Genomic DNA, 23811 nt, shown 5'->3' with positions numbered 1-23811 from the left:
GTAGGATGCCAGTGCTGCAGCTTTACCAGCTATGCCACAGTGCCAGCCTCTTGGAATAAAATTTTGAAGGGACAATTTCTTTCAATATTTCAGAGACAGCTCTCCATCTTCATGTTATAGAGATGTCTTCTGGTTTGCCCAGCTTCCACCAGGAAGTCTGTTGTCATCCTTATTTTTTATCCCTTTCTATGGGATGTCTTCCTTCTCTGGCTGCTTTTTTCTTTTTAAGATTCTATTATTTGAAAGACAGAGTTACAGGGAGAGGAAGAGAGGGAGGGAGAGAGGTGGAGAGAGGCAGAGCAAGAGAGAGCGAGAGCGAGAGAGAGGTAGAGCGACAGAGCGAGAGAGGGGGAGGGAGGTCTTGCATCCGCTGGTTCACTCCCCAAATGACGGCAATGGCCAGAGCTGAGCCTATCCGAAACCAGGAGCTTCCTCTGGGTCTCCCATGTGGGTACAGGGGCCCAAGCACTTGGCCCACCTTCCACTGCTTTCCCAGGCCACAGCAGAGAGCCGGATCGGAAAAGGAGCAGCTGGGACTCGAACCACCGCCCATATGGGATGCTGGCACTGCAGGCTGAGGTTTTAACCTGCTGCGCCACAGCACCAGCCCCCATCTCTGGTTGCTTCTTAAGATTTTCTTCTTCGGCCGGCGCCGCGGCTCACTAGGCTAATCCTCCGCCTTGCGGCGCCGGCACACCGGGTTCTAGTCCCGGTCGGGGCACCGATCCTGTCCCGGTTGCCCCTCTTCCAGGCCAGCTCTCTGCTGTGGCCAGGGAGTGCAGTGGAGGATGGCCCAAGTGCTTGGGCCCTGCACCCCATGGGAGACCCGGAAAAGCACCTGGCTCCTGCCATCGGATCAGCGCGGTGCGCCGGCCGCAGCGCGCCTACCGTGGCGGCCATTGGAGGGTGAACCAACGGCAAAAAAGGAAGACCTTTCTCTCTGTCTCTCTCTCACTGTCCACTCTGCCTGTCAAAAAAAAAAAAAAAAAAAAAAAGATTTTCTTCTTCACTATTGACTTTCAGTAATCTGACATGATGATGACTGCGCATGGTTTTATGTTTCTTCTGCTTGGGATTTGTTAACTTTATAAATGTTTATGGGTTTAGAATTTTGAATCACCTATGGAAAAATTTCACACATTGTGTCTTCCCCTGCCTTAGTAAAAATACTCCAGTGATGAGCATATTAAACTGCCTGATACTGTTCTACAAGTTTCTGGTACTCTGTTGACTTTTATTTCTATTTCTTTTACATTTTTTTTTTTTTTGACAGGCAGAGTGGACACAGAGAGAGACAGAGAGAAAGGTCTTCCTTTGCTGTTGGTTCACCCTCCAATGGCCACTGCAGCTGGCGTACCGCGCTGATCCGATGGCAGGAGTCAGGTGCTTCTCCTGGTCTCCCATGGGGTGCAGGGCCCAAGGACTTGAGCCATCCTCCACCACACTCCCGGGCCACAGCAGAGAGCTGGCTTGGAAGAGGGGCAACCGGAACAGAATCCGGCGCCCTGACCGGGACTAGAACCCAGTATGCCGGTGCCGCAAGGCGGAGGATTAGCCTATTGAGCCACAGCGCCGGCCTACATTCTTTTCCTCTTCATGCTTTAGTTTGAACAATTTATATTCTAATTTCATTGATTTTTAAAATTGATAATTAACTACTTTTTGCTAATTTTACCCACTTTTTAACTTTGTCTTTCATTTCTATAATGTCAAGTTGGTTTTTCTTGTCTTCCATTTCTCTCATGTTTATGTTTTCTTCTATACCATTGAGTGTGTATTGACTGCTCTTTTATGTAGTCTGCTAATGTCTGCCAAGTCCATCAAATATATTATTTCAAGACTATTATTCATACTTCTTGTTAATGGGTAATATTTTTAAAATAAATTTCACGGGTACAGCTTTTTAGAATATAGTGGTTCTTAAATGGGTAATATTTTTTGCGACTCTGCATGCCTGGAAAGTGTTGATTAGATGTCAGACATTATAAAACTTATTCTGTTGCGTAATGGACATTGTTTCATTTTAAAGTGTTGGTTTTTGTCCGTGTACTGTTGAATTACTTGGGATTAATTTGATTCCTTTGAGGCTTACTTTTAGCTTTTTGTGTGGCTCCTTTGTAGTCTTCAGTGCAGGACTAATTTAGCCTTACTAAAAGCCATACCCTCTGTGGATTCTACCTGTTGCTCATTATAAGGTCAACTCACTGTAGGCAGTAGGAAGACACAATGTTCCTAGCCCAACTTCTAGTTAATGGGAAAGCAAAACCTATGACCTCCAGGAATCATTTGGCCTTTTTTTCCAAAGGTTCTTCCATCCGACTCATGGAGTTTCATCCTTTGTAGGAACATATTTGTATTTAGCCAATGATTCAAGAAGCCCCCTTTGCTCATTTTCAGAATTCTATCTCTGTGTCATTTCTTCTCTTAATGGTGCTGCCTCCACAACTTCTAGCCAATGCAGACTCTCCAATCTCTCTCAGATATAAACTCAGCACCACCATTAGTCCTACGCTTGTTCCCTTGAAAGGAAAAATGCCTCTAGGCAATAAGCTAGACCAATGGTAGGACACACTTCAGTTGCTTCCTTCTCTGGGCATCATAATCGTGAGATCCACTATTCTTTTTATAGCCTAATTTTCAAGTTGTTCACAACAAAAATCAATTCCTATAGGCTAATTTCACATGGGCAACAGCAGTTTTCTACATATTCATTTTCATTTTGAGAAATCAGCTATTTCCCATGTAAATCTTAAAAAAAATTTACTTCAGTAAATTTTTCATATCAAATCTACCAATGAAATTCTAGGAGAAAAAACTAATATTCACATCTAAATGTTAGTTTTATTTTCCATCCACATTTAGCCTTTAACAAAACTTGCAAAGTTTCTTATATATCTATTTTTCTACTAGTAACAGTCATCATAAATTGGATGAAAGCATAAGAGCTGTATTTAATTATCTAGATGTTCGTTACACTACAGCAAAAATCCCTTACCATTTTCAAAATTCTTCACTGGATTTCTCTATAGTTGCTACTACAGTATTTGACATATAATGCTATTTACGAGTATAAGAAATTAAGCAGAGAAACTTTAAAAAACAGAAAGGAACTTTTGAGTCTCATTGTACGTGGGAGGTAAGGATTAAGATTTGGGACCCACCACAGTAGAGGAGTCTTGGTGAACACTGTAAGGTTCAGACACAATCTCTTAGGAGCTGGGGTGAACTAAGGGGAAGCAGCAGCCTTAATAAGTTTACTACAGGTCTCAAGTTATACCATTCCCTCTGTAGTTTAGATAATCAGATGTGTACTCTGTTTGCCAAGCAGAAAAAAGGATGAACTGTGTCTACAGCAAATGTTTAGAGCTTCAATAATACTTCAAAAGACTGGAAACTGACAGAAAACAAAAGAAACACACATAGAGGTAATCCAAATACTGACGTTTTGAAACAAGAGCATTAAAATATGATTAACAATTTTAAGAATGTAGAGTAAAAGAGATTTATAAAAAGATGCAGAATTCACTAGAAAACTAGAATCTATAAAAAAGACATTTAAACAAAATATAGTCAATTTATATAAAGATACTATTAGGGAAGTAAAAAGATTTATTTCAGATAAAAACTTGGAAAAAAGATAAACACCACAAAATAAAAAAGAGCAAAAGACTCAGACTCAGCTCACATAAGATGATCTGAAAATGGCTGACCTGTAAAAATGTGCTTCATTATTTGAAAGACAAATTAAAACCACAATATGATGCTATACACCAGGATGGCTAAAATAAATAACACCGGGTGTGCTGACAGGAGATGTAATAACAGAAATCTCATGTACTTGAAGGATAACATGAAACCTTTTTGATAAACTGCTGGATACTTAACCTGCAGATACATATACCCTAGGACCTAGCAATTCCATAGAAATAGCTATGTATGTATGAGCATATATTCACCAAAAACACATTAAAAAATGTACACAGTAGCTACCATTTATAATGTCCCAAACCTGCAAAAAATCTCAAATGCCCACAAACTCAATAGATTCTGCCATATTCATAATATAGATAGTATACAGCCATTAGAATGAACAAACTACTATTGCTAAATGACAGTATGGATTGGTCTCACAACACATTACAAGTGAACTTTAAAATGTTCATAGAAAATATAGTTGAAAGATGTTGGTGCAAACAAGTTTTGAATTCCATCCATTTTTCATAATGTGTATTTTTCCACCAATGTTTTAAAGGCTCTCATATGCATAGATTTCAAAATTTTTTACAACAAAATAAACTTACTTTTTAATTCTATTTTTAATGAACTTGAGGTCTGTATAATACGAGGGAAAAGCAGCAAGACACAGAAGATTCACGAATACGATTCTATTTCTATGAAGATGGAAAGCAAGCAATAACAACTTATGGTATTAGAACACGGGCTGGTGGCTGCCTAGGTCAATAATGGTGGGGGTGGGACTGGTGACTGGGAGAGAAGGCATGATGTGCGTTGAATGCCACTGGCATTTCCTGATCTTGGTGATCCATTTACTTTGTGAGAATTCACCAAGGTATGCAAATACTGTTTCTGTGGTTGTCATTTGGTACTATGTCAACTTTTAAAAAAAATTTTAACAATGTGTATAGGGACGCAGTCATTTGGTACAGCAGTTTGATGCCCAACTGAGATGCGCACATCCCTTATCGGAGCAGCTGGATTAAAGATCTGATTTGGCTCCTGATTCCAGCTGGCTGCTCACGTGCAACCTGAGAGGGAGTAAGTGATGCTTCAAGTAGTTGGGTCCCTGCCCTCCACAGAAGAGACCCGATGGAGTTCCTGGCTCTTAGCTTCAGACGGGTCCAGACCCAGCTACTGTGGGAATTTTAGGAGAGACCCAGTGAATGGCAGCTCTCTATCTAGGCTTCTCAAATTAAAAAAAAAAAAAAAAAAAAAAAAAAAAATTTTAAGTTTGTATGAATAAAGCTGTTAATGCTTATCTTGATATACACCTATAATCTGCAAACCAAAGTTTGTTCCAGCAGCTTATTCATATTCATTTAATACTATGTAACTTTAAAAAAAATTGTTACTTAAAAATCTCAGTAAGAGAGGGGTAAACAAAGAGAGATCTACCATCCGCTGATTCACTCCCCAGATGCCTGCAATGGCCAGAGTTGGAGCAGGGCAAAGCTAAGAGCTTCATGTGGGTCTCCCACATGTGTGCAGGGGCTCAAGCACTTGGGCCATCTTCCAGTGCTTTCTTAGGCACATTAGCAGGGAGCTGGACAGGAAGTGGAATAGCCAAATGGGATGCCAGCACAGCAGACGGCAGCTTTATCTGCTATGCCACAATGCCAGTCCCTGTATGTAACTTTTTAGAAAACTGTTCTGCTACCAGTAACAGCTTTTTATTAATGAATGATATCTAGGAGGAAAACGGATTATTTCCATGGTAGTTTCAATGAGCCTAACATACATTTTATACTACTATTTTATCTTGGGAAAAATTTTCTGTGTCTAAGATTAGTAATTAATTTGTCCAAGTGGTGTTATCATGCAGTGGTTAAGAACGTGGATCCCAGAGACAGACTGTCTGGATCTAAATCTGCTGCTGCTGTTTACTATGTAGTATATTAAAGTCCATGTGATACGTAGAGTAGCTTTGATGGAGCCCTCACACTTTATTGACTAACTCTTTTTATAAGAAAAAATTAAGCTATCTGTTTGGAGACATGAGAGATGTGGTAGCAGCCAGGGCTTGAAGGACAAGATCCCAGAGATGAAGAGGGTATGGAGAGGTGAGCCAGACACTTGCAATTGGTGCTCCTCTTAAAGAATCTATCCACTTGGCTGTAGAGAAATCCTAAAAAGCCAAGCAGAATGTGAATGAAATCACACTGCAACTGGTAATGGAGATACAAAAACTGGAAATATAAAACCCCAAATAGGCCGGCGCCGTGGCTCAACAGGCTAATCCTCCGCCTTGCGGCGCCAGCACACCGGGTTCTAGTCCCGGTCGGGGCACCGATCCTGTCCCGGTTGCCCCTCTTCCAGGCCAGCTCTCTGCTGTGGCCAGGGAGTGCAGTGGAGGATGGCCCAAGTGCTTGGGCTCTGCACCCCATGGGAGACCAGGATAAGCACCTGGCTCCTGCGATCGGAACAGCGCGGTGCACCGGCCGCAGCGTGCTACCGCGGCGGCCATTGGAGGGTGAACCAACGGCAAAAGGAAGACCTTTCTCTCTGTCTCTCTCTCACTGTCCACTCTGCCTGTCAAAAAAAAAAAAAAAAACCAAATAAAGGGGGAACCATAGGACACAGCCCAAGGTTTCAGGCAGAACTCTGAGACGGATACACCACTGGATTTGAGACAAGAAAGGACTGGGTCTTACAAGGACTGCAGTTCTGCTACATTCCTGATTGGACTGAAATGCTGTATTATGTATATAATAATCTGAAAACATAGGGCCTAAAAAACCATTTGTTACCTCAGTTTCTGTGGGCCAATAAGGAGTTTTGTGGGATTCTGGTTCAGCCTCTCGTGACGCTGCAGTCTGGATGTTGGCAGGAGCTGCTGTCACTTGAAAGTCTGATCAAGGACAGACGATTTGTTCCCCAAATCACTCATTCACCTAGAAATTGGCAGGATTCTTCACCATGCAGAACTCTGCACAGGTTCCTGGATGTCCTTGCATGGCAATTAACTTCAGAGCAAACCACACAAGACAGCACGTCAACTTTGATATACTGTCATTTTTTTCGTTATTTGATTCATTACAAGTGAGACACTAAGTATAGCCCACAATGGAAATTAGGCTCTACTTTTTAAAGGGTGGAGTATCAAGGAAGTTGTAGACATTTTTAAATCCACAGGGTAGGTGCTGCAGCAGAGCAGGTTAAGCTGCTGCCTGAGGTGCCCACATCCCATATCAGAATGCCAATCTAAGCCCCAGCTGCTCTGCTTCCAATCCAGCTTCCTGCTAATTGCTTGGAAAGGTAGTGGATGATGGTCCAGGTACTTAGGTTTCTGCCACCCACATGGGAGCTCCTGGCTTCAGCCTGGTCCAGCCATGGCTCTTGAGAGTATTTGGGGAGTGAACCAGTGCCTCTCTAACTCTGCCTTTCAAATGAAAATAAATCTTTAAAAAAAAAAAAAAAATTCACTGCAAGTGCCATGCCTCTCTGCAGCCTTCTAGAGTACATGGTTACTCCAATCTGATGGAACACAGCATCATTCAGAACCTTTACAATGTCCAATATAAACTATCAAGGATTCAAACAAGGAGTTAGCAGGTATACTAACAGGACAAACCAAAACAGAACTCAAAGTGACCCAGATAGGGGCTGGTATTGTGGCGCAGCAGGTTAAGCCACCACTTACAACGCTGGCCATCCCACATCAGAGGGCCTTTTTGAATCCCCGTTTCCCTTCCAACCCAGCTCCTGGCAAATGCGCCTGAGAAATCAGTAGAAGATGCACAAGTACTTGGGCCCCTGTCATCCATGTGGGAGGCCTAGATGACTTCCAGGCTCCTGGCTTTGGCCTGACTCAGCCTCAGACACTGACCATTTGGGGAGTGAACTAGTGTATGGAAGGTCTCTTTCTGTCTGTCTGTCTCTCCCTCTGCCTTTCAAATAAATACTTTTTAAAAATATTTATTTGTCTGAAAGAGAGAAGGAAAGAGTTATAGATAGATTTTCTGTCTGCTGGTTCACTCCCCAGATAGCCACAGCAGCTGTAACTGGGCCAGGCTAAAGCCAGGAGCTTCTTCCAGGACTCCCATCTTCTATTGCTTTACCTATGCTAGCAGCATGGAGCTGGATCAGAAGTGGAACAGCTGGGACGTGAACCGGTGTCCATATGGCATTCTGGAATTGCAGGTGGCAGCTTTACCTCTTATGCCACAATGCCAGCCCCTCAAATAAATTTTTTTTTTAAAGTTACTCAGGAGTATCATCAGAAATGGATCAGAAAATAACAGTTACTTAAATGTTTAACACATGGATGGCAAGAAGAATAATTTCACCAGGCAACTTACATCTATAAAAAAAAAAAAAAAAAACAAAACCCAATGGAAATCAGAGAACTGAAAAAACAAAGAATTTAATATGTTTCAGGGTTGGCATTGTGGCATAGTAGGCAAAGCCTCTACCAACAATACCGGCATCCTATGTGGGCGCCTGGCTACTCCTCTTCCAATCCAGCTCTGGGAGGGCAGTGGAAGATGGCTCAAGTGCTTAGGCTCCTGCTCCCATGCAGTGACCTAGCAGAAGCTCCTGGCTTTGGATTGGCCCAGCTCCAGCCATTGCGACCATGTGGGGGAATAAACCAGCATTCTCTGTGTCTTCCACTCTATCTATAACTCTGCCTCTCAAATAAATTTAAAAAAAAAGTGTTAAGCAGCCAGTTGAAGCCAGTTGAAGAGAGAATTAAAGGTTTAACACTAAGTTAGTAGATAGCAGTATAAAGAAAAGCATGCCATTGGAATACCTGAAAGGGAGAAGACACAGATTGGCACAGAAGCACCATTTGAAGATACACTGATCAAGAAATTTCCTAAAACTGACTGAAGACCTCAGACAACAGACCTAAGGGCCGAGCCCCTATAAATTAAAAAAAGAAATACTCATCTTACACACATCTAGCATCTCATAGTACAGTGATGAAAACCAAAGATGAGGATCTTCAAAATGGCTGAGCCATTGTATTAAAAGAAGCAACAATAAGACTGATGTTGAAAATCTGTAACAGAAATCACAAAAGTCAGAAGACAACATACTGACATTTTGAAACCACTGGAAGAAAATAACTGCCCAGGCTGCTGCCCGAGACAAAAGCATCCCACGTGGGTGCTGTTTCAAGACCAAACTGGCTCCTCTTTCGACCCAGCTCCCTGCAAATGCACCTGGGAAAGCAGCACAGGATGGCCCAAGTGTTTGGGCCCCTGCACCCATGTGGGAGATCAGGAAGAAGCTACTGACTCCTGGTCTAGTCCAAGCAGTTGTGGCCATCTGAGGAATGAATTAGTGGATGGAAGATCCACCTCTCTCTAACTCTGACTTTCAAATAAATAAATAAATCTTACAATTCTATACTGAAGTTAAAATTTTCATCGAAACTAAAGACAGGGGGCTGGCACTATGGAGTAGTGGCTAATGCCACCGCTTGCAGTGCTGGCATCCCACATGGGCTCCAGTTTGAGTCGCAGCTGCTCTTCTGGTCAGGCTCTCTGCTATGGTCTGGGAAAGCAGAAGATGGCCCAAGTCCTTGGGCCCCTACACCCGTGTGGGAGACCTGGAGCAAGCTCCTGGTTCCTGGCCTTGGATCGACCCAGCTCCAGCCACTGCAGCCATTTAGGGAGTGAATGGAAGATCTCTCTCTCTACCTCTCCCTCTACTCTCTCTCTCTCTCTGCCTCTGTAACTCTGCCTTTCAAATAAATAAATAAAGCTTTAAAAAAAACAAAAACTAAAACTAAAGATGGGGTACGCCTTTGGTCTATTGGTCAAGATGCTCACATCCCGTATTAGAGTACCTGGTTCCTATCCAACTCTAGGTTCAAGAACAACGGAGGCAGCAGTGATGGCTCAACTGATTGTGTTCCTGCCATCCATGTGAGAAACTGGACTGATTTCCTAATTCCTGGTTTTGGTCTCAGCCCAGGCCTAGCCATCACAGGCTTTTGGGAACTGGACCAGCAGATGAGAGATCTATGTCTTCCAAAAAAAGTTGTTCCTGATTAAAACTGACAATTTCCAGAACTTCTCCTGTGTATAACTAAAAAAGAAAAAAATAAAGTTCTTCATGCAGAATAAAAATGACCCCAGGTGGAGAGGAGAAATGAAGAGCAGAGGCTGGCGTTGTGGCATAGCAGATTAAGCTGCCGCCTACAGCACCAGCATCCCATATGGGTGCTGGTTTGAGTCCCCACTGCTGCTCCACTTCTGATCAAGCTCCCTGCTGATGCTCCTGAGAAAAGCAGTGTACGATGGCCCAGTGACTGGGCCCCTGCAGCCATGTGAGACACAGATGAAGCCCCTGGTTTCGGTCCAGCCCAGCACTGGCCATTGTGGCCATCTGGGAAGTGAACCAGTGGATGAAAGACAGCTCTCTCTCTCACACTGCCTCTGCCTCTCCACTTTTCAAAGAAGCTAAAAAAGAAAAAGAAAAAAAAAAGCAACAGAAAGGGTAAATATGTGGGTAATTCTAAATAAATAATGACTTACATATAATAGCAATAATATCTTGTGGGATTTAAAGTAAGATTAAAACACATAAAAACACTAAAGTTAGGGGACATATTCCATTTTGTTAAAGTGTTCTGATGTCAAGCATTGTCTACAAAATGCAAAAAGCATACTTCATATGATACATCAACAAAATATTTAAGAATAGATTCTCTAGAGCTAAGAATCCATACCATGATCTTTAGGATAACTTTTAAAGAAATAATTAAAGATGTATAATTAAGGTACAGGAAATAGAAAAAAAGTAATTCAAAAGAAGGCTAAAATGAACAGGAACAGATAAATGAGCAAACATAGATAGAAAGAAAGGACAATAAAAGGGTAATACAAAAAGGGGTGAGACTGCCACAGCAGTTGGTCATTGCTTGGGATACCTGCATTCCACACTGCAGTGCCTGGTGGAGTCCCAGTTCCTTTGCTTCCCATCCAGCTTCCTGCTAATGCACACCCTGAGGCATAGCAGGTGTTGGCTCAAATACCCACGTGGGAGACCTGGATGTTCTGGACTCCTGGCTTGGGCCTGGTCCAGTCCCAGTTATGTGAGCATTTGAGGATTGAACCAGTGGACAGAAGATCTCTGTCTCTGCCTTCAAATAATGTGAAAATAAATAAATTTTATGAGATGACACAAATAGATAACAAGTATTAAGACTGGACTTGTGAGCCGACAATAACACCAATAAGATTACATTAAATATAGTTTTTCTGTTTAAAAGACAATCATTTTCAAATTGGATTTAAAAATACATGTTCTATTGAATAATTGTAAAGCTGTTACTCTAGATGTAACCACCATGAAGGTAAATATATTTAAAATCAACTTCCTCCCAAAATAGCATGTGTTGATATTATTTTACTCATTACATTTACCATCTAACCTTGGATCCCTAAGTAACATATTTTGTGTTGCTACCCTGCTGTGGCCAGGGAGTGCAGTGGAGGATGGCCCAAGTGCTTGGGCCCTGCACCCCATGGGAGACCAGGAGAAGCACCTGGCTCCTGCCATCGGAACAGCGCGGTGCGCCGGCTGCAGCGCGCTACCGCGGCGGCCATTGGAGGGTGAACCAACGGCAAAAGGAAGACCTTTCTCTCTGTCTCTCTCTCTCACTATCCACTCTGTCTGTCAAAAAAAAAAAAAAAAAAAAAGAAATAATACTATTTTTTAAAATCTGCTTTCCAGTAATGCTTTTGTGGGAGTAACAGACTACTGCAGTGACTATGGGTCCTTCATTCATGTATGGCATCTGCTGTATGGATTTACTGCAATTTTTCTTTCAACTGTGGATGGACATATTTTCCATGTCATAATCTTTAGGATAGCTGGTTTCTGTTATGGAAAAAGCTGCTAATAAACTTTCCTTTCCATACATACTACTGTACATGTGTAAAAAGATAAAACTGCTATATCGAAGGATATTTAGATCTTCATTATTTCTAGATAATGTCAACCATTCCCTACAACACTATACTAATTTACTCACCCAACAGCAAAATATTAAATAAAAACAATTCATTCTCTTTACTTCACAACCTCATTAACGCCTGGTATTGTTAAGTTTTGAAATGTCTTATTTGTTATCCTATTTTCTCACCGAGGTTTTAGTTTGCATTTTTCTTATTTTAAAGATAAACACCTTCTCTTGTTTATTGCCCATCTGGAATTCCTCTTTTGTGAATGTGCTCTTACAAGCCTTTTGCCCATTTCTCTTTTGTATTATCTGGCTTTTACTCAATGCTTTGTTGAAATTCTTAATATAAAACATATATATGTATTATACACATACACACACACACACACACATTCTGAGTACAAGTCCTCCACAGGTTATATGTGCTCTGAATATCTTCTCACACATGATGGCTTGTCTTTTCACTATCTTTTTAGTGCTTTTTGAGGAAAGAAATTTCTAACTGTAACGCAGCAAAGTTAATTTTTCTTTTAGGGCATTTGTGTCTTCAGTAATATTTCCTGGGGCCAGGTGTTTGGTGCAGTGGTTAAGCAGGTGTTTTGACACCTATGTCCCCTTATCAGAGTACTTGGGTTCAAGTTTTGTCTGTACTTCCAATTCTAGCTTCCTGCAAATGTGCACCCTGGGAGGCAGCTCAAGTAGTTGGGTCTGTGGCACACATGTGGGAAACCTGGACCGTGTTCCTGGCTTCGGCCTGATCTAGCCCCAGCTTTTGTGAGCAGTTAGGGAGTGAACCTGTACATGGAAGCTCTGTTTCTATGCCTTTCAAATAAATACATAATTTTTTTAAAAAGAGAAATCTTTCCTTATCCAAGTTCATGAAGACATTCTAATACTCTAAGAGCTTTATAGTTTTCCTTTAGATAGTTCCTCAATCCACAGATTAATATTTTTGTATGGCCTGATAGAGAGGGTCCAATTTCATATTTTCCCCAACATGAATAGCAAATTGAGACAATCTTTTACTGAAAATTATTTCCCCAAATATCTGCCATAGTCCCCATCACATATTACACGTGCATATATGCATGAGATCCTAGACTCTATTACACTAATCTACTTGTCTAACACCTGCCAATATTATGTTTCTCTATTGTAGCTTTGTAATGTCCTGATCTGTCATCTGATGGCAAATTCCTTGAACTGTACTCTGTTGCTCTACTTAACAAGTATGCTGGCATCTTGACTCGGTGCATTCAAATGCATTTTCAAATCCAGACAGCTTATTTATTACATAAAATTATAAACTAGAATACTGACTGAAATTCTACTCTATAAAATTAAAGTGGAAACATTTTATAATACTGCTTTGTCCAAAAAGTAAATGCCTCCCTTTAATTCTCCTTTATTATTTATCAATAATATTTTATAATCTCCTTTAGTTATCACATATCTTATTAAATGTATTCTAGGTATTTACATGTTTTGATGTTGTAATGATATTGTAATTTTTTAAAAAATTTATTTTACTTGTTTATATATAGTATATAGGAGGTATACAACTGATTTCTTATATCTGAGTTCAACAATCTTGTTATTTTTTATTAATTCTATTAATTTATCTATAGTTCCTTTGGATTTCCTATATACCACTTCAAACATCAATGCTCTTTCTTTACTAATTCTTTGCATTTTTCTTTAATTTCCAAGTTCTTGCATTCTTGAATTAGCTAGTACATCCAACATGTTATATAAAGTGGTGACAGCAAGCATCTTTCGGCTGTTTTGAATCTCAAAGGGAACAGTTCTCATGTTCTACCATCAGATTAGCTTTACAATATTTATAGATAGTTAATCAGATTAAGGAAGTTGCCTCCTTTCCAAGTTTGCCAAGAATCTGTTTTAATCATAAGTTGGTATTTTACCAAATCTTGCACCTGTTGTCAGTTGATACTGATTTTTCTCCTGGAAAAATTACATCAATTGATTTTTGTGGTTAAACCAGTATTGAAGCACTCCTAAGACAAACTCAACTTTCATAGATTGTTGGACTTGGGTTACTAGTATCTTGTTTAGAATATCTGCCTCTATTTCATGGGTTAGGTGGTCTATATTTTCCATTTCTACAAAATTTTTAGATTGACTTTAGTATCAGGGTAAATGAACCAAAGAATGTTCCTTCTTTTTCTATTCTTAGGAAATATTTTGTTTAGAGCTAGTATTATTTCTTCCTTAAATGTTTTGTAAAACTCACCATCAAAGCCATCAGGGCCAAGTTACACCATTTGTTACACCCATTCGCACACTCACCATGGGCTGAGAGCGCTCCCTGAAACAGTTGCAAAAATGGCACGTTCTTCTTTCAGTACAGAACATAAAGTGGATTTGTTTATACTGTAAATGCAAGCCACTATTAAATTGGACATGTTTGTCCATAAGGTTGCTATTTTAACGGTTTCTTTAACATTTCGCTTCTGTCATAACTGCTTTTCTTTTCTGTCACTCCATGAGTTCTAGTGCATGCATCAACAGGGGTAACAACAAAGACTTACTGAAACGTGACTGTTACTTCAACAACCAAATGCCTTCTTTTAAGCAGCTTCCTGGCTCAAAGCTAAAGTACAGGCCTCAGTATCATGGAATTATTAGGGTATCTCCTAAAGAGGCAAAATTGCATGCTAACCCTCCAAACACCAAGAATTTACTGTAAATGGGGGTAAGTAATGCTTCACCTTTCTTTCACAGCATCCTTGTGTATGAAGTAGTTATTTGGAGGAAAGGTGTTGCTCCTCCAACAGCAGTATCATTTATCATTTAATCTGTATTTTTTGGTTATGTATTTTCATCATTTTAAAACCCAAGTTATAATTTGATGTATAAAAGTAAAACTCTATGCAGAGCATTTCAAGGAATGAATGTGAAGAATACATATTATAAAGCCCTAAAACTGTTAATAATAACCAGTGATGAGAAAAAAATTCATTAATATTTTTCCTCCATACACCCAGCAAACCATTGAGGCCAGGATCACCAATCATGTTTCTGTGTTAAAATAAACTTACTCTTCCTTACCAGCCCCAATTTTAAGACTAAATTATAGATCGAGTCATAAAGCAGTTGAGACATATAGACAAACTGATATGTTCACCTAAATTCAAAGTTACCATAATACTACTTTCAACAGGCAAGGAACTAACTTTAGGTACTTTTTGCCCCTAGTCTTTCTTACTCTTCCGTGTAATTTTTTTAAAACTACTATTTTATAGGACCTTGATTGTTTTTTTTCCTGAGTAGAATCAGAAACCTCTGGAGTGATCCACTGGGTCACTCCAATCACTTTAACAATGACGGGAAACATCACAATAAAGAACTTTATCACATAACCAATTCAAAATGCAGTACTGTTGAAACCACAGCAATAAAAGCTTTGGAGAACCAATTCTATTTCTTCCTAAATGGATTTAAAAAAAAAAATGTTCATCTGAATGTGAAGCTTTTAATTGATGGATGCTGAATTAAGAAATATATTTACGAGCACATACTTAGATAAGTAAGTTCATGCATTTTGCAGAAATGCTTACCTATCAGAAACGAACTCAACATGATCTGGTGACAAATTTATCTTTTCACTTGCTTCAGAGTTCACAGAAGTCATTCTTTCACATGGACTTTTAACTGACTCGCAATTCATACCCAAATTCATGGTCTCTAAATTTGTAACCTGTTAAATGGGCAAAAAGTAAAAATGTTAAATGAGGAAAAAGTGGTTGAGAGGAGGGTAAAATTAATGATAAAAATTTTACTTGGAAAATATTCTCAAAATATTTCTACATACAGTGAAACAGATAGTAAATTGTACAGATTTCAATGACTGATGACCATGAGTGATCTCTCTTTCAAAAGGAATTTAAAAAATTCCAAAGAAATAAAAATGATGATACATATAATTTCCTAGTTTGGATAGAAAGAAGAAAAAAACAAACATCTAGGTACTTCGACATTTCATTTTTATTAGACTAAGTTTTGAGAACTAATAAACACTCAGACTTTAACAAGAAAATTTTTTACTTTTTGTTATAATTCTCATAACAAATAGAAACCAGATTGCCAAATAGCTCTCCCAGTTGGTGAGTCTGTTTAAAACTCAGGGTGAAACATTTAGTTGACACTTTGGTTGAGAACTCACGGCATTTAAACTATCTGTATATTAACCAGTCTAAAAGGATCAATGGATTGCCCAATTGATGGACTTTTCTAAGGGACAACATGAATAAAAATGTTGACATAAAAAGAATTCTGAAATATTAAGAAGATTTTATATGTAGAAACAGCTTTAAATAATATTGGAAAGCAACAGCAAAAATATTTGATATCCTTTCAGTTCCAGGACTAAGTGGCAGAGACCCCCCTCTTCTCTGCTTTTCCCAATCACGGCCACATTTATAACCTTGGAAATAATTCAACCAATAACCATGAAACAACCATGAAAAGTGTGAGGGACAGTCTGGCTGGGAATCTATCAAGGGAAGATCAACACCACATTGAGTGCACAGAGTGTTTTTGTTTCATTTTTCATACATCCTGTACCAGGTGCCAAGGAAGCCAAGGAACTATCTCTCACCCCAAACCTACAGTAGTAGTGGCTAATCCACTTTACCAAAGTAGTGTCAGCTCAGTCCCCACTTGATATCTGGGGCAACAGCAGGCTAATCGGTTGTAGCAGAGTGTTCACAGAGACCAACTAGGAACCAATCTCCAGAACTCCACACCCACAATAGCAGTGTCCAATCCACTGCAACAGCAGTACAGCCATTACCATGCGGGTCAGTGGTAGGGCATGTTCCACACCTGGGACAGCAGTAGGTCCAATCCACTGCAGTGGCAGTTTCCTTGACTCTTACACCCCACAACACTGGGGATGGAGGTGACATCTGCAAGGACTAAACGGGAGACCTAGTATAGCCAGAAGAGTGACACTAATTAAGATAGCACTGCAAGAACTTTGAAAAGTTCCAAACTGTCTTTAGGACTACAGTTCACAAGAGGAAACCAGGGCCTAGGTGCTGTATCTAAAACTAGCCTGAGAGAGGTATATGCCCAATCTCCTCAAAGCGCCTCTGCATGGCTGAATACTGTGACCATTGGATCCTTCCAAGGCACAAGCAAGAGGCTGGTCAGCTGCACCCTTGGCTTTGTCTTCAGAGCATGCTTTTCTGACAATGAGCCTTCTAATTTTAGGATCTTTTGCAATCTAGCCGGCGCCGCGGCTAAATAGGCTAATCCTCCACCTTGCGGCGCTGGCACACCCGGTTCTAGTCCCGGTCAGGGCGCCGGATTCTGTCCCGGTTGCCCCTTTTCCAGGCCAGCTCTCTGCTGTGGACTGGGAGTGCTTGGGCCCTGCACCCCATGGGAGACCAGGAGAAGAAGCACCTGGCTCCTGCCATCGGATCAGCGCAGTACGCCGGCCGCAGCGGCCATTGGAGGGTGAACCAACGGCAAAGGAAGACCTTTCTCTCTGTCTTTCTCTTTCTCACTGTCCACTCTGCCTGTCAAAAAAAAAAAAAAAAAAAATCTTTTGCAATCTGGATAGGCTGAGAATTTTTCAGGTCAAGCCCTGACTCCTTTTTGCTCAACAGTTTCTCCTTCAACCTTTTTCTTTCCCCTCACACTTTACTTTCAGAAGCAAGAAGAAAGTATTCAAATCTTCCCTCAACACCTTGCTCAGAATCTCTGCAGTCTAATGAAACCTCAAGTTCACTGCTTCCAAGCTCTGTTTCCTACATAACTGAAGGGCTCCATTCAGCTAGGGTTCCTGGCGCTATATAAGAGGAATCCCCTTTCCTCCACTACTCAGTAACGTTCTCATTTCTTTTTAAGTCCTCCTCAACAGTGCTTTTAATGTCCATATTTCTACCAATAGTCTGTTTATGAAGATTTAAGTATTCTCTAAGATTACGTAAGTTTTCTCTACTGTGTTCCTAATTTCCTTCCGAGCCCTCACAAGCAGTCTTTAGCATCCACATTTCTAACAGAGTTTCTTCAAGGCAATATAAGCTCTTTAAACATCATGTTCTGCAAAATTCTTCCAGCCTCTACCCATTATGCAATTCCAAAAGCCATTTCCACAGGAACATCCTATACTTCCTGGAACCAAATTCTGTATTAAATTTCTTGAACTACTTTAACAAATTATTATAAAATGAAGAGCTCAAAACAACAAGAGTTTATTCTAACATGGTTGTGGCGGCCAGAGTTGGAAATCGGTCTCTCTGAGCGGAAATCCAAAGTGCGGACACTCCTTCTGGAGGCTTTCTTCTAGCTGTACAAGGCTGCCGGTGTTCCCTGACCTCTTCCTCATCTCCAGTGCATGACATTCTAACCTCTGCCTCCACTGTCCCATCTTGGCCTTTGACCTTTTTCTTCTTTGTAAGGACCCTTGTGATTACTCTAGGATAATTCTGGATAATCCCCCCAATGAAAGCATTCAATAATTTAATCACACCTCCAGAGCCCCTTTTATCATGTAAAGTACATACCCACAGATTCTGGAGGTTACCTCATAGGGATCTTGTGGAAGCCATTGTTCACTCAACCACAACTATAGAAGGTCTAAACAATACTATCAAACTCCTTGGTATAATTAATGCAAAAGTAACATTTACACAACATTGTACTCAGAGCCAGCATTTAGCAATAGCAAGTTAACCTGCTGCCTGAGATCCCTGAATCCCACATGAACTGGAGTCCTGGCTGCTCCTCTTCCAATCTAGCTCCCTGCTAATATGTCTGGGAAAGCAGTAGTAGATGTCCCAAGTCCCTGGACCTTTGCCATCCGAGTGGGAGACCAGATGGAGTTCCAGGCTTCTGGCTTCAACTTGGCCCAGTCCTGGCCATTGCCCCATCTGGGGAGTAAACCAGCAGATGCAAGATGGATGGATCTCTATAAAGCTGTCTTTAAAATAAATAAATCTTAAAAAAAGAACATGTACCCAACATTCTGTACGTGAAATGTCCAAAGTAAAATTATATGCTGGCCTATAAAATAAATGTCAACAACTCTTAAAGTGCTACACAGGATATTCTACAACTAAAATGAATTATAAATGAATAGAAATAAGATACATACAAAAGGAGCAAGCATAGTGGCACAGTAAGGCCCTGGCCTGCAGCACCGGCATCCCATATGGGCGCCGGTTTGAGTCCTGGTTGTTCCACTTCCAATCCAGCTCCCTGCTAATTCGCCCAGTAAAGCAGTGGAGGATGGCCCAACTCCTCGGGCCCCTGTACCCACTTGGGAGACCCAGAAGAAGCTCCTGGCTCCTCCCTTTGGATCAGCTCAGCTCTGACCATTGCGGCCATTTGGGGAGTGAACCAGTGGAAGGAAGAGAACCAGTGGAAGGAAGAAGACTCTCTCTCAGTCTCTACCTCTCTCTGTAACTGTCTTTCAAATAAACAGAATAAATCTTTTTTAAAAAAATATACACAGAAAAGTTCCAAACACTTGGAAATTAAACATACACACTTCCAAACAACCCATACCACAAGGGAAACTAGAAATTATTATTATTTTTTTTTTTAATTTTTGACAGGCAGAGTGGACAGTGAGAGACAGAGACAGAGAGAAAGGTCTTCCTTTTTGCCGTTGGTTCACCCTCCAATGGCCGCCGCGGTAGCGCGCTGCAGCCGGCGCACCGCGCTGATCCGATGGCAGGAGCCAGGTGTTTATCCTGGTCTCCCATGGGGTGCAGGGCCCAAGGGCCTGGGCCATCCTCCACTGCACTCCCTGGCCACAGCAGAGAGCTGGCCTGGAAGAGGGGCAACCGGGACAGGATCGGTGCCCCGACCGGGACTAGAACCCGGTGTGCCGGCGCCGCTAGGCGGAGGATTAGCCTATTGAGCCGCGGCGCCGGCTAGAAATTATTTTGAGCCTGATGGAAAACAAAAATATCGAAGACTATTCTAAAGTGTCTGCACTATGAAATGCATAACCTAAGCAGAACAGAAAGCAAATGCTTACAAGGTGCTTAGAAAAATTGGTACATAGATGGAAATTTAGCTTTAAATGTTTTCTAGTAGAAGAAAAGGTTAAAAACTGCTTTTACTTTGGAAGAAGCTAGAAACAAAAGAATAAACTGTATCCAAAGAATTTAAAAGAAAAAGAGTTAGAAATCAATGTAAAGGATATAGAGAACAGCTTTAAAAACATCAAGACTGATCAAGGAAAAAAAGAAACATAGATTCACCACACCAGAAATGAAGTAGACTATATCACAACAGTTCTACAGCCATTAAAAGGAAAATGGAGTTTTAGAAATAACTGTATGTCAACAAATTATACAATTTAGATGAAACAGACTGTGAAAAGTAAACTTACAAAACTGAGACAAGATGAAAAAGAATTAAAATTTTAGGCAGAAATCTTAAAGCTGCTCACCTCGCCAGTTTTCAGAGGTGGGTTCTCAAACCTTTGAGAAATAATAAAAATCTTAGACAAACTCTAAGAAAACAGAGGAAGTGTTTCCCGATTCATTTATTGGGGCTAACATAAATCTGAAATCAAATCCTAATAAAGACATTACAAGAAAAAAATTCACCAAATACGCACAGGAAATATTTAAATTTTACATAAAAGTCTACTTGTAACACATACTATATCACTGCAATGTATATGTAATGTTTTAAAAGTACACATTTCCAGAGAAAGAGGAACACGTATACACTGTTGGTGGGAATGTAAATTAATATGGCCACTGTGGACAATAGTATGGAGATTTCTTTAAAAACTAGAAATAGATCTGCCATATGATCCAGCAATCCCACTACTGGGTATATACCCAAAAGACATGAACATGTTGTATCAGAGAAACCTACACTCCCATGTTTACTGCAGCACTGCTCACAATGGCCAAAATTTCTAATCAACCCAGGTGTCTATCATCAGATGAATAAAGAATACGCGGTATATAGAGACCATGGAAATTATTCAGCTATTTAAAAGAATGAAATTCTACCATTTTCAGCAAAATCGACATAACCGCAGAACATCATGTTGAGAGAAATAAGCCATACTCAAAAAACAAATACTGTGTGTTCTCCCTTATATGGGAGAGCTAAAATTAAAAAAAAAAAAAAAAAAAAAACAAGAAGAAGAAGAAATGAAATGCCTAACACAAACAGTTTAGTAAACTGTTTTATACCTTTGTCAAGCCAATGTTTAAGAGCATTATACCATTGATCTATGATTACTTTAAAGTTTACTGTATATGGATAAATTGGTCATATTTCTGTTCAGTTATTGTTTATGGCCATTGTCTAATTCCCACTAAACTAGGGGCTTTTGGTTTTTTACATGTTAAACTTATTTAGTGAAGCATTAAAGCCTTTTTACTGTAATATAAATCAAAATATATTATCTCAAAAACAAAGAAAAAAAGGAGAGGGAAGGATGCTGGAAGGTAGGAAGGAGAAGGAGGAAGGGACTATCATTACATTCTTAGAATTGTATCTATGAGGGGCTGGCTCTGTAGCATAGAAGGTTAAGCCTCTGCCTGTGGCAGTGGCATCCCATATGGGTGCCGGTTCATGTTATGGCTGCTCCTCTTCTGATTCAGCTCCCTGCTGATGGCCTGGGAAGGCAGTCAAAGATGGCCCAAGTGCTTGAGCCCCTGCACCGATGTGAGAGACCCTGAAGAAGCTCCTGGCTCCTGGCTTCAAATCAGCCCAGCTACAGCTGTTGTGGCCATTTGGGGAGTGAACCACTGGAAGGAGGATCTTTGTCTAATTCTGCCTCTCAGATATATAAATAAAATATTTTTAAAAAATTCTATCTATGAGCGATATTGAATGTTTAAAGCTAATTAAAAATTAAAATTGAAAAATGCGTAATAAAAATTAAGCTTAAAAAAGTACACATTTCCAAGTGTATTTTGACATAAAATGTCAGCATTTTCAATGTACCAATATAAACTGGCTTAGAAGAATACATAGATTGACAGATAAATGACAAAAGTATACTCAAATATTAAAAAAATAGAATATAGGAATGTGTCTTTTTTTTTTATTTGACAGGTAGAGTCACAGAGAGTGAGAGAGACAGACAGAGAGAAAGGTCTTCTTCCATTGGTTCACTCCCCTAATGGCCACCACGGCCGATGCTGTGCTGATCTGAAGCCAGGAGCCAGGTGCTTCCTCCTGGTCTCCCATGCGGGTGCAGGGGCCCAAGCACTTGGGCCACCCTCCACTGCTCTCCTGGGCCACAGCAGAGAGCTGGACTGGAAGAGGAGCAACCGGGACTAGAACCCGGTGCTCACATGGGATGCCATGTGAGCCATGGCGCTGGCCCCATGAATGTGTCTTGACTGTAAAATTCTTCCAAGTTTGCTGTATATGTTGAATACATTTCATTATAAAATGATGGGGTAGGGAAATAGTTTAGGTAATTGTCAATCCCTCTGTACTGCCTAAAAAGAAATAAATCGTTTATCACCTAAGGGTATATCCTCCAGAGATACATTCATGGAAACATTCTAAATATAAACTTGTTATCATTTAGGCCTTCTGTCCCAGCTTGGAAATATATTTATTTCTGATAACACAACTACTAATAAAGTAAATCAATTAGGTTATTAAAACTCTTGTGTTTATATACCAACCTTATAGGCTGTATTAGTAGACACATTTGGTTCTATACGAATACTCTGAGATGATAATACTGCTTTAATACGTCTCTGAAGTTTTGCTATTTTTGCCTAGAAGAAAAAGACAAAAACAAATACTAAACAGAATACTAAATATCTTATAGAAGGAGAAGTTATTTGCCAGGGTAGTCTTGTGAAACTTAGGCATTCACCTAAATAAATGAGAAATTCTTATACAACTGTCTCTTTGTATCCATGGGGATTGGCTCCAGTGATGTTCAAGGCTCTTATGTAAAATGGTATATTTACAGAGAACCTACACATATTCTCCTGTAGACTTTAATTCACCTCTAGATTACATTTAGTCCCTAAACAAAGTAAATGCTGTGTAAAGAGTCATAGGGAATAATGACAAGAAAACGTCTGTACATATTTAATAAACACAATTTCTTCCTGAGTATTTTTGCTCTGTGGTCAACTGAATCCACAGATACAAGAATTCAACAATATAGAAGGTTAACTATATAAGCAAAAACATTCAAATTACATTCTATGCTGGTGTAATGATCAAGAATGGAAAAATAAGAACATCAAACTTTTAACTGGTACGCAAGAGAACAATGGTAAAAATACCAATAAGCAAGTAACCTCAGAAGAATAAAACAAGACAAAAAGATTCCAAGATAGTTTGAAACGGGTTGTATAAGCTCTAACAAAAGATATATTAGGGGCCGGTGCTGTGGCAAAGTGGGTTAAAGCCTTAGCCTGTGGGTGCCATGGCTCAACAGGCTAATCCTCTGCCTGCAGCGCCGGCACCCCAGGTTCTAGTCCTGGTTGGGGCGCCAGATTCTGTCCTGGTTAACCCTCTTCCAATCCAGCTCTCTGCTGTGGCCCAGGAGTACAGTGGAGGATGGCCCAAGTCCTTGGGTCCTGCACCCGCATGGGAGACCAGGAGAAGCACCTGGCTCCTGGTTTAGGATAGGTGCAGCACAGTGCACCGGCTGCAGCGGCTACTGTAAGGTGAACCAACGGTAAAGGAAGACCTTTTTCTCTGTTTCTCTCTCTCTCTCACTGTCCATTCTGCCTGTCAAAAAAAAAAAAAAAAAAAAAAAAAAAGCCCTAGCCTGAAGCACCAGCATTCCATATGGGCACTAGTTTGAGTTCTAGCCGTTGTTGTTCCAATCCAGCTTCTTGCTAATACACCTGGGAAAGCAGCAGAGGATGGCCCAAGTCCTTGGGCCCCTGAACCTATGTGGGAGTCCTGGAAGAAAATGCCTGACTCCTGGCTTCAGTTCGGCTCAGCTCCAGCCGTTGCGGCCATTTCGGGAGTGAACCAGGAGATGGAAGACCTTTCTCTCTGCTCTCCCTTTCTCTGTAACTCTGTGTTTCAAGTAAATAAATCTTAAAAAAAATAAAAAATAAAAAATAAAAGATATATTAACAATGAAAAGAAATGGCCTAGGCCCTGCACCCCATAGGAGACCAGGAGAAGCACCTGGCTCCTGCCTTCGGATCAGTGCG

The 23811-nt window shown here is 40.5% G+C and overlaps 1 protein-coding gene across 4 annotated transcripts in view; it reads right to left on the bottom strand.

Moving 5' to 3' along the window:
* The window catches only part of ATF7IP2 (activating transcription factor 7 interacting protein 2), a 70176-nt gene that overhangs the window by 12883 nt on the left and 33482 nt on the right, over nucleotides 1-23811 (bottom strand). For 3 of the 4 annotated variants that reach the window (XR_009864753.1, XM_062180956.1, XM_062180955.1), the window contains exons 5-6: nucleotides 22306-22401; nucleotides 15235-15374 (exon numbers count right to left, since the gene is read on the bottom strand). Coding sequence is in view for 3 of the 4 variants with exons in the window: in XM_062180956.1 (XP_062036940.1) it covers nucleotides 15235-15374; nucleotides 22306-22401 (236 nt within the window). In the remaining variant the exon portion in view is untranslated. The remainder of the gene's footprint in view (nucleotides 1-15234; nucleotides 15375-22305; nucleotides 22402-23811) is intronic. The other variant, XM_062180957.1, reaches the window with a different exon arrangement.

Source organism: Lepus europaeus, chromosome 21 (assembly GCF_033115175.1).
Source record: "Lepus europaeus isolate LE1 chromosome 21, mLepTim1.pri, whole genome shotgun sequence".
Lineage (NCBI taxonomy): Eukaryota > Metazoa > Chordata > Mammalia > Lagomorpha > Leporidae > Lepus > Lepus europaeus.
The sequence above is the reverse complement of the archived record's forward strand: the minus strand, read 5'-3'. Positions and strand labels throughout refer to the sequence as shown.